At 33.2% G+C, this 11,903-nt stretch overlaps 1 protein-coding gene across 2 annotated transcripts; it reads right to left on the bottom strand.

The window, feature by feature from the left end:
* Positions 1-2,850: 2,850 nt before the first annotated feature.
* On the bottom strand, positions 2,851-9,045 carry LOC105198280 (TNF receptor-associated factor 6-A). 2 transcript variants are annotated; one of them, XM_026132532.2, is made up of 7 exons: positions 8,563-9,036; positions 7,656-7,741; positions 7,455-7,514; positions 7,122-7,252; positions 6,841-7,046; positions 6,640-6,754; positions 2,851-5,100 (listed from the first exon to the last, which is right to left on the bottom strand). In XM_026132532.2, exons 3-7 carry the CDS (start codon positions 7,509-7,511, stop codon positions 4,548-4,550), a joined length of 1,062 nt encoding a protein of 353 aa, XP_025988317.2. In that variant the 5' UTR covers positions 7,512-7,514; positions 7,656-7,741; positions 8,563-9,036; the 3' UTR covers positions 2,851-4,547. The 2 variants fall into 2 exon arrangements, with proteins under 2 accessions (XP_025988317.2, XP_039309995.1); XM_039454061.1 differs by lacking the exon at positions 7,122-7,252 and having other exon boundaries at positions 8,563-9,045.
* Positions 9,046-11,903: the final 2,858 nt, after the last annotated feature.

The raw sequence follows: 11,903 nt of genomic DNA, 5'->3' as shown, positions 1-11,903 counted from the left end.
GGGACGGGGAGCTTCCAGTGTCTCTTAAAATAGTTTTTTTTATTATAATGACTAAAGTATTAAAGTTAGGTAAAATATGTTTATAATCTTTATTGTAGAACTTATCACGAGCTTCATTGTTTGTTTGACCCTTTTTTTGTAAAATGAATATTTTTGGAAATAATTAAGAAAAACTGTTTTTTTTCTCTCTAAGTATATCTCGAAAACTGTACGAGAGCGCCAATTAATTTATAAGGAAAAGTTGTTTAGTATCCTTGCCTCTATAACATGTGTCAAGGTCAACATGATTGGAACAGAGTCCCCTATACTGCATAATTACTCTATTTTTTTCACATATTAGTATGAATGACTGACGCACGACGTTCCGCAATTGCCGCGGCTGACGGTATCCTTTCGACATTTCATGTTGTCAATAGTAAGTACAAAAATTTTCAGCTTTGTCGATATTAACTTTTCGTTAATATTAACACTTCTTTTTTTACATTGTTGAGACACTGTGAAAGCCCCCCGTCCCGCTGGATCGTGGGCTGACGGTTATTTTATTCATTTGTAACACAAAAACAACTGTATAAATAAAAATCAGCTTTGTCGATATTAGTTGAAAATTTGTGTCATTACCTCCCGGACTATAAGGTACAAAAGGTTTAAAAGCGAAGAAGATCTCTAAGTGTCGTTTTTGGAAGTTTAAAACATCGTACTTTTCGGCAAGATTTGAAGAGCGGCGTTTGCGAAGAGATCCTTCTGAGAATAATAAAAAGATTAGTTATCTGCAGTGAAGCTTAAGAAAGATTTTCTTAGCTTCCTAGTGAACGTGTAAAAAAAAAGGAATGCATTAATCATGTCCAAAAACGAATGGGTATCCGCCTTCGCTACTTATGGAAATCCACGGAAGAATTTGGAGAAAAAGGCAAACTGGGAAACATATAGATGAATTGTCTTTTTATCGGATTAGCTATCCGTCGTAATTATGATTTAATTGTAAATGAGACGAGAGATCTGGACAACCCTTTATCATAAGTTATCCACAGACGAAAAGCCACAGCACGATAAATGCCTGCTCGGTAAAAATTCATGGTGTAAGTGGCACCAGGCAAAAGCCACTAATACATTAGCTAAATTTAAGCATAAGCTAGCTCTTCCTGGTTTTGGATGCTATTAAGCCAATCTATGAAAAATTAAGCAGTGACGATCTTCTTGAACGTTGTTTAAGTAGCTATATACAAAACAGTAATGAAAGTTTCAACTTTGATTTGGTCAATGGCCCCAAAAACAGTTTCTAGCGGTAAAATTATTCTTGATACTGCAAGTAATATTGCTGTTTGCATATACAATGATGGCTACTCAAACGTTATAAAAATTATGGAAGAGTTAAGCATGACAATTAGACCGAACTGCTACAATTACTGTCTCGAGACTGACGCGCGGCGCATCAAGTATTCAAAGCGTTCACTAACAAATGCTGCAAAAGAGGCTTGATCATCTCTAAAATCGGCCAAGAGAGATGAGGAAGAGGAAAACTTCAATAAGGAAGGCCAATTGTATGGTGCAGGCATCGCAGATTAAAGGTAAACAAAAAATTTCTATCTCTGATTGTTACATAAAACTTTAAACGCGTTTTCCTCGAAATCATTTTTTTTAAGCTTGTCGAACCCATAACTCCTATAAATCTTGACTGATTTACTTGAAATTTTAAGTAGCTTCTAAAATACATTTGTCAGCGAACTACGTACGAATTTTACGTTTCGTTGTAAACTTTTTTTTTTATAAACAATTTTCAGCAAAATTTTTAATCAAAAAGGTGAACTTTTTTTTCAAATTTGTCATTTTTATAAAAAAATTATTTTTAAATTTCCGTACGTAGTTCGCTAGCTAATGACATAAAGAACTAAGAAAATTTGGTTTTTTGTTCTAGAGCAAAAATTGGAAAAGATTTTGGTTCGGCAGTGAGGCACTTTCTGAAACGAGTGGTCATCATTGTCAAGTTCTATCACCACCTGTTTGTAATAAAATTATACAACAAAAAATTTTTTTATACTTAAAAGTATGTAGAATAAGGTATTTAAAAAAGATTTTGCGTTACTGCTTTCGTTTTCTTGTAAAAAATGATCAAAAATAGGCCTTTTTTGGAGGTTCTAGAGCAGCGTTACCTCTTAAGTCCGCTTTTTCATTATCCGGTTAACCTATAGTTAAATTTAACCTGATGTTTTAACCAATAAGCTTCACCTATGACATCATCATAGGTGAAGCTTATTGGATAAAACATCAGGTTAAATTTAACTATAGGTTAACCGGATAATGAAAAAGCGGACTTAAGTGTAAGTGATAAATCTTGCGTTACATGGCGATAAAATCGAAGAATAAGCACAAATGATATACAAGTGCGTTAGACAAAGAATGCTAGCTTGTTAGGTCTATTCTGTAACTCTTAACGATAGTTTTGTTATTGTTATAATATTGTTGCGCAATTAATTTTTTACCATATATTACATCTGCGCAACAATGTTATAACGTAAAATTCTGTAACTTTTAACAGTAGTGTCACTATAATATCGTTGCGCAGCTTTCTTACTATAAACAAAATTTGCGCAATGACAACATAATGATAGCGATGCTGTTACAGATACTGTCCCATTATTGTTCGCCTGGCTCTAGCACTATTCTCCTAATTTTTGCTCCGCACATCTGTCGAAGAAGTGTCGCTTTAACTTTAGCATTCTCTTAAGTTTAAATAAGATAAATTACTTATCTACATATAAGATAAATATATATAAAATCATATTTTTAATATAAAACATAAAAATATAAATTTTTGATTTATATATAATAAGGTTAAATGAAATATAGGATAAAGTATAAGAAAAATAATTTATTAATGTGAATATAAAATACAATAAACAATACAATAAAATCTATTTTACCAGTGCATTTATAACTTGCTATATAATTTTCATGTAAAATTTGCATTGAGCTTCTAGCAAATTAAATAATCATTATCAAAAAGTTAATAAAAAACCAACTTTTTAAATAAATATTAAATACGATGTTTAAATATTTTGTAAATGACTGTTTTATCAGTTTTTCGATTTCTTGAAATTTGGCAAATAACATCCTAGTCGACACAGATCATCGTTATTGTATTTATGTTAAAATTTTTCACTCAATAATATGAATGTATTATGACACATGTGTTGTTAATAATAATAATAATAATAATAATAATAATAATAAGTGGAAGAGAGCTATACCGGGCAGCCACCAGTACATCACTGCAACCTAGAGAGGCACTCTATTGTGACCAAGCCTTAACTTAGGTTTGCGCCAGGTCGAGGCTCTTGAAGAATCCAACGACTCGTCGGGATTTATCTCCCTAATCTGATCGGGGGTGATAAACACCTTCCCTAGGAATTTCTATCTAAGGTAACCGACGGCTGGACAAACACACATAATGTGCTCAGCCGTTCGTCTCCAGAAGCGGCAACCATCATCCTCCGCCTTGCCAATTAAGCTGAGGTGGTGTATTATATTAAATTTATATTGTTGACGGCGAAATTTTAACATAGATATAACAAAACGATAATTCGTGTTGACTGGAATACTTGTAAAATAATGCAAAAATTACTACATATTTTGCATATGTACAACCATAAAACTAATTGTCCAAACAATGCGCCATTATATCAATGATTACGTTTATTCGGTCCGATTTATATAATAGGATGCTGGCATCATCAATAAATTCAACTTACACACATATGATTTACAATACACACGAAGTGCGGTTCAAGTCTCACTACAAATGCTTGGAAGCGATTCAAGTGCGGTCAATCAAGCGCTTCGAAACATTTCAGTAGTAAATATGTCATAACATTTCGCTTCCATCGTTGCTGCTGAAGAAGTAGTGCAGTTGTAGCGTTTGCAGTTACGAGCATAAAAAAATTAGTTGTGTCTAGATTCTAGTCTACATATACTCTAGGCCCTAGAGATATGTCATGCCGAAAGACATATCCTTAATTAACGCACGTTACAGAAAGTAGCAAACATCAATGAATTATGCATGCGTAATTGTCTAGTGATTGTTTTGCTTTTTTTCTCAATCATTTTTCTTTGCATTTTGACATTTTGGTTACACTCAAGCACTTTATATCACAAGGAGACTTTTGAAGTTTTCTTTATAATAAACATGTTTAGTAAGCACTATGATCTTCTCAGAAACCCGTAAATATTCAACAGACATCTTTAAGTCGTCTTAAGCTCAAGTAAAACTCGGTTATCAACCGAAAATATGGCCTGTTGGTAGGGGCAATCTTCTTTTAAATATCGATTTCCTCGTCTCGATTTTCCAGTCAGCTGTTCGATACCGGATGGACACAAACAATCTCGAAGGCACAATATATATATATATATATATAAATATAAAATTTATGAAAATTTAGCTACACCGTTTTAGTTCATAATAACTATTTGGTGTTATCTCTGTATAATTGTTATAAAAATATTAAATATTACAGAAAATCATTTAATTAAAGTGCATGAATAGATTGTTAACACTATCTTAAACATATTGGGTGAACTTCTATTCTAAAAATTAAAGTATCGTGCTGCAAAAAATCGGTTATATCGCGTATACGTATAAATTCTGTATAACCGAAGCTACGTTTATTTAACTCGCACGTGGGTTTTCGAAATGCCTCAAGATCTGGTTGTGACGACGTTGTATCACATATGTTTTTCTCTGAATCTTGCGGATGTATTAATGCAAAAAACATTGTGCCGTTAAACGGCCAATCCAAAGCATCATCATTTTCTGATTTCATAATGTGTAAAACAAAAGACAGATAATTGGGATCCTTGGATGATATGTTAATCCTCGCGCAAATCTTATATCCATTTGGGCTTGTGTAAAAACCTGGACTGTAGAACATTTTTAAAGGGTCGTTGATCATAGTGTCAAGTTTTTCTTGGAAGGATTTCAGTCTCCATATGTAAACTCCATTACAATTTCGTAGACACATATTTGCGAGTTGATTTTTCTGATTAGACACTGTTATAGAGAGCTCCCGATTTTCCTGTTCCAAAACTACTATTCTTTCATACAGATTTCTAAAAGCAAATTTTATAAAAAAGATGAAATTATGTTCAAAAATTAGCTAAGCAAAGAAGAAATAAAAAAAGTCAAAAAACGAATTTAATTAAGATGTGTGTTAAACTAACAATTTTGTGCACACAAGATAATACAGCATGTTTTGATTTTATTTAGTTCTTATCAGTTGTTAATAAACCGAAAAATAAATACATATACTTAACCTATTAGCTGCCACAATCCCGATTTGGGAAGTTTGGCATTTTACGTGCTATCTCCTCGTTCAATGTGAGATTTACGTTTTTCATTCCGCATTTATCCAGCCAAAAAAAATTGACAATTAATGGGTTAAGGTTCCTGTTTACTCGCCGCGGCCATATTAAAGCCGTGACGCCATAAACAAGAAATTACACATAAAAGTTTCCACTGTGGTATTTGTAAATAAAGAGAATTTGGATAAAACAGAATAATGAAATTGTTATTAAACACTTGTAAAAATGGACCTTGGCTATCTTTTTTCCGCCTAACAGTCAGCAAATAGTCATAAAAAGAACTTAAAGTAAAGCCTATTTAGACAGGAAAACATAGCTATTGAAAGGAGAGAAAAATTTGCTTTAACGTATAAAATTCAAAGAAACTTTACTTGTGATTCATTTTTACGAATTTGATAAATATGATATAAGTCATATTTTCACAATAAAACACATAATAACGAAATGACAAGCATGACAAAATTTCATCGTCAATCTGTCACGTTCAACGCCTATTATCTAATTTTGTCCGTGACGGTACGTTGCTACCGTCAACGCGGAGGTCTCGGTTGAGGCGCCAGGAGCCTTAATGATTTAAAAACAATAAAATGTTGGAAAAGATAAAAAAAAAAAAAAAAAAAAAAAGAGCTATAACAAAAAAAGGTTGGACGCATAGGTAGTATAGATAATATAAATAATGTAAATAATAATAAAAATATGCAGATTAAAATTGAAACAATGTAAAACTCACTTCCCATGATAAGGACTATGGCACACACAAATTTTAAGTAAGGAAATCAACAGTTTGGAATCGCCTATGTTATGCCTTAAGTTTTTGACTGTGATTGATTTGCTAAGTTGTTCTGTTTTACTGTTTTTTTTTCATGTGCCGTAGTCTGAATCAGTTATAATTAATTAAAGTCAATGAAATAAAATTAAAAATAAAATGTATTGCAATTAATTTTTCGTTCAAAAGTGAAAAAAAGTAAATCAGTTATTTATACTAACTATGCGTCCTATTTTTTTTATTACGACTTTTTTTTCTTTTGACTATTTTTTTCCAACGACATATCGTTTTTGAATAAATAAGTATATATTTTTCGATTTATCAATAGCTAGGGATGACTAAATAAAGTTGAAATGCTCCGCATTATTTTGATTGTATGCACTATTAAATTGTTGATTTAATTCGCATCTCAATCAAGTTCATTTTTTAATCTTTTTTAATTCTTCTTTCCAAATTTTATAATTTTTACATGTATTTCAAAACATGTAAACATCTTATTTATAAAATTATATTTGAATTACTTGAGCAATTGCTGCCAATCAGAAGAAAGTTCTTCTTTGTCTGCAACTTGTATCCCTTTCTTTAGAGGTGGATCCCATAATTTTGACTCCGCAGACATTGCATTAGTTCTTTTTTCTATTGCCAGACAATTATAAGAATATATTAAAAAAAAATTGTATATATTTTCAACCTGCATATACTTTTGATTATATAAAATATACCTTGAGGCTCTGAAAGATTTTGTTTATAGGTGCATTGAGTGATATGCATTTCCATATCCACAGGAGACAATTTTACTTCACAACCAAATTGCTGATAAACACAACTTGTACGTTTCTGAGATATCTCTCTACTGGTATAAAGATCTGGGAAGAGATCTTCGGATTTCAAAGGTTGACCATCAACTGGACAACAAGCGCCTTTTTTCCTGGTAATTTATAAATGACCAGTCAATTCATGGTTGTGCAATTGTGAAATGTTGATTAAGTGAGATGTAACTTACTTAAGCCAAGTGTGAATGCACTGAGAACAAAACTTATGACCACAAGATGTTAAAACTGGATTGCGCAACCATGTTAGACAAATGGGACATTCAAATCTAGGCTCTACATAGCCTTTGATGTTTTCGTCACACTGTGTGCAACATAATTGTAAACAGATTTACATGTGAATGATACATGTAGTGTAATAGTAAAAGTGGATTATAAACACAAGAATGTGATAGCAATTAGTTCTATTATGTTTAATAATAAATGGTAAATAATTTTTTCATTTGTTTAAGTGTATAATCAATAAACAAAAACATTTCCTGTTTTATAAAATTACAGATACATACATTTTCAGTTTCCTCGATGACCTTAGTAGGCTCCGCTGATCTGCTCGATGTTTCCATAATCTGCAACAGGATCATTTGTTATTAAACTAAATAATATCCGTTGAATAATTAATATTATCATATTATTATGTACAAATGTGATTGAAACTTTCTGTTTTGTATCATTCGTACAAGTTTGTATAAAGTTAATAAATAACTTACTGCAAATTTAAATATTCCTCTGAAGATTTTTAGTAATTGTCATTTCATGTATACAGTATCCTATGCATTTGTATTTGTAGAAGTCCCTGTGTAAATGAGAAACAATAATTGTAATTAAAAATCAATTAAAACTGAAAAAATATTGCTTTATTGTTTTATACAAGTTGCAAAATATTTAGGCAATAATCTGAGCTTATCTTTTTATGTAAATAGTATCTTAATTGGACATTTTATAACAAAGTATTACAAAGAAATCAAAAAGTCATGCAACTCTTTTATATTTTTCCTTTCTTTATCAACTAGTGTGTTAAAAAGATATTAATCGTAATAATTGACCTCTAGTTATCTTTTTTTCTTTTTAATTATATGGTCTTAGGTTTTCTAATAGGTTCCATATCTCACCAATTTGATAAAAACCTTGTTTATATTGTGATTTTTTTGTTTTTATATGGTATACAAAGATTAGTAGCAAGTTGAATTGTGGTTGACGGTGGCTGTTTTCCAGCTAGGGCATACTGACGTTACATAGTGTTTCACTGTGTAAGGTTTTTGTTGAACACAATTAGCACTCTAGACTTTATTTTTGTTACACTAATGACTAAATGTTAATTTTTTTCCTTTATCCTTGGATTATGTTCATATTATAGATGAACTAAATTATTGCACAATATACACAAAATATTTTAGAAAGTTAATGACATTGATTTTACACACTTGTACTTAGTTTTTTACAGTGTCAAGTAGTGTAACACTGTATTACAGTTGGAACACATATTGGACACCATGTTATATTGTGTCATCTGTGTACCTTGTTGGAAAATAGCCTTTATTAGTAACTTTCAAAAACTATCCATACAAAACATGTTTGAACACATTCATGGTTCCGACTTTCTAAGTTATATCTTACCATTAGTTAAGTAAACTGTGTGTCATCAGAATTGCCTTCTTTTTTACCCTAGAGTAAACACTACACTGAATACTACAATTTCTGTTGTGAGCCTTTGTGGACAGCAATTATTAGGGCTAATTGCATATTACATCCTCGGAGAATCTTCCATCAATAATGCATATTCAAGACAATAGTAATTCGAGAATTGAGTGCACATTCAATTCACGTTTAATTAGTGCCCGTTTCTCAAATCTGTCGTGGGAACAATATGACCATATTCCAAAAGTATGATATAGAAAGTGAAATTATAAAAGAGGAATCAAAAATCTAATAGCGCGTACAAAATCTAATGTATCCAGCGATCTTAGCAATCCAGTAAAAAGTTTGTAACCGATAAACATGACTGAACACGCACTCAATGCACTGACGCGAACACCAGCGAACACGGCTCCAAATGGACTTTCGACCTCTCGACTCTCGAGTCTCGAATGCAGGGAGTCGATTCTGTATCACATAAGTTGAGTAAAAATTACAAAAGTGAGCAAATTCACTAGCTTTTGACCAATGAAATTACAAATATTTTAGTAAATTTACTTACTTTTGTAATTTTCACCAAGGTGAATAATATAGAATTGACCCCCAGGTATGTACACCCAAGGGGGTCGATTGTGTATCATGTAACTAGAGTGAAAATTACAAAAGTGAGCGAATTCACTAGGTATTGACCAATAAAATAATAAATACTCTAGTAAATTTGTTCACTTTTGTCATTTTCACTCTAGTTACATGATACACAATCGACCCCAAGGACTTTGATTCTGTCCATGGGGAAATTTTTCAAACTGAAAAGTCGCTATCTTTCTACATACTTACAGTTCATGATTAATGTAACGACTAGAGCTTAAGGGCCTCGCACATGAAATGCATAACATAACGGCTGCGTTCCGATATACACTGCAAGTACTAAAAATCTATAGTTCACGTTACGTATACTATAGATTTTCAGTACTGGCAGTGAATTTCGGAACGCAGCCAAGGCTGCGTTCAGATTCCTCACCCGGGTGCACCGTGATGTCGTTTTATCTTTGTTGTTTACCAAATGTTAAACAAGGATAGAATGATGTCTGGGTGCACCCTGGTGGGGAATCTGAACGCAGCCCAACATAAGCACAACATAAGACCAATGGGCCAATGAGCATCCAGCATAAAGTCGCCATATTGATTTACATAAGATTCCCATTGGTCCAGAGGCCTTATGCTACGCTTATGCTCTTGGGGTCGATCATGAAACTTTTTCCCTAAGGCGGAAACGTGAAAAGTGAAAAATTTCTCCATTAACTTCAATGGTAAAGATTTTCACTTTTCACGTTTTCGCCCTAGGGAAAAAGTTTCATGATCGACCCCCTGTTATGCATTTCATGTGCGAGGCTCTTTATTGGTCGTTACGTTAATCATGAACTGTAAGTATGTAGAAAGATAGCGACTTCTCAGTTTGGAAAATTTCCCCATGGACAGAATCAAAGTCCTTGGGTGTACACCCAAGGACTTTGATTCTGTCCATGGGAAAATTTTTCAAACTGAGAAGTCGCTATCTTTCTACATATTTACAGTTCATAATTAACGTAACGACCAATAAGCTCTAGTCATTTCATTAATCATAAACTGCAAGTATGTAGAAAGTGGTGACTTTTCAGTTTGGAAAATTTCCCCATGGACAGAATCAAAGTCCTTGGGTGTACATACAGGCTGTGTTCCGATATAACTGCCAGTACTGGCAGTGGTGAAAAATCCGTTCCGTTATTGGTACGCAGCGCACTGCGACAGCATCTAGTAACATCAATGACGTCATGAATGGTAGCCATATTGCCACTGTGACTACTGCAGCTTCCAAGGTGAGGTAGCTACAGTGCAATATGGCTACTATGCTGTTCCGAAATACGATGCTATAGCAGTGCTGGCAGTAATGCAGTAATATTGGAACAGTTGTGACAGTGTACTGTTATGACGTCACATTTACTGCACTGCCAGTAAAAACGGAACACAGCCACAGTTGTTGATTTATAATAGTAACCGTAAGAAATTGACCAATTATAGTCGATTTATAGAAGAATAGTCGACTGTAATTGGTGAATTTCTTACAGTAATGGCTATTATAAACCAACCCTTAACGACAGCTAGGGATATCGTTACGTATCGTTGCGCAGCTTTTCTACTATAGGCTTGTTTTCTATTCCTGCATTAGACTGCACTGGAACGTTCCATCTTGCTTTCACTAACTTTCAAATATATATCTATTTCATTTTAAATACACACTAATTCAGGAAGTTTAGGAACAGAAAACAAACGGTATGTATAATATGTGAGCAACGACGCTGTAACGATACCAAATTGTCGTTATGAAGTTAGAGAATAGGCCTACTGTAACGGGATTTTGTAACTCTTTAGCGACAATTCGGTATTGTTACAGCGTCGTTGCGCAGATATTATAGATGATAGAAAAGCTGCGCACTGACACGTAACGATATCCCTAGCTATCGTTAAGGGCCACTAGCACCAACGCCGATTAACTTAATCGCTGATTAGTCTATCGGAATTGACCAATCGTATTTGTCGTTAAGTAAAAACGACAAATGCGATTGGTCAATTCCGATAGACTAATCAGCGATTAAATTAATCGGCGTTGGTGAAAGTAGCCCTTAGTTGCTCATTTTGAGCCGATTCTAGAAGCGACGTCCACTGTCCCCCCACTACCGCTCACCGCTCGACTGTCGAGCCGACAATTACACGGCAGACGCTCTGCATCAGGGGGTCTATCATGTAACATTTCCCCTAGGGCGGAAACGTGAAAAGTGAAAAGTTTCACGTGAACTGCACGATCATGTACGATTCCACGGAATCATGTAACTCACTCATGAGCGGAAATATGAACTTTTTCACGTGAACTTTTTCGCCATCAGCCGTGATGGCGAAAAGGTGAAAATTTAGGGAATTAATAAATAGTATGTATTTTGAAATAAGAATGAAAGTGTGGTAACAGTATGGTAACAGTTTGAAGAGGTATTATTGACGAGGTTAACCTTTTTGGTATTGCATTGCGTTGATAGGATAAAGTAATACATACATAAATAAAAATAAATGCTTTTGTGATGTAATTAGGTTTGATATTTATATTTGACAAATTGATATTTTGATAATTATATAGAATGAGGTTTCATCAAATGCAAATTTAGATAAAAATATACTTTAAACGCGTTTTGATACACAATGATATAAGAAAGATGCGTCTTGTGAAATAGAATATTAATCAATCATGTAAGTGTTTATAACTTATAAATTTGAAAAATACATGTGTGAGCGGA

The sequence above is a fragment of the Solenopsis invicta genome, chromosome 1 (assembly GCF_016802725.1).
Source record: "Solenopsis invicta isolate M01_SB chromosome 1, UNIL_Sinv_3.0, whole genome shotgun sequence".
NCBI classification, from domain to species: Eukaryota; Metazoa; Arthropoda; class Insecta; order Hymenoptera; family Formicidae; genus Solenopsis; species Solenopsis invicta.
This window is presented reverse-complemented; position numbering and strand designations above follow the sequence as displayed.

Bases quoted from the DNA above. Each gene is read 5' to 3' on its own strand.
- LOC105198280 (XM_026132532.2), bottom strand. From the start codon at position 7,511: ATGGAAACATCGAGCAGATCAGCGGAGCCTACTAAGGTCATCGAGGAA. The intron at 6,755-6,840 runs GTATATTTTATA...GTCTGGCAATAG, and splicing joins AAATCTTTCAGAGCCTCAAG to AAAAAAGAACTAATGCAATG. The intron at 5,101-6,639 runs GTAATTCAAATA...ATTTGCTTTTAG, and splicing joins GATTGGCAGCAATTGCTCAA to AAATCTGTATGAAAGAATAG.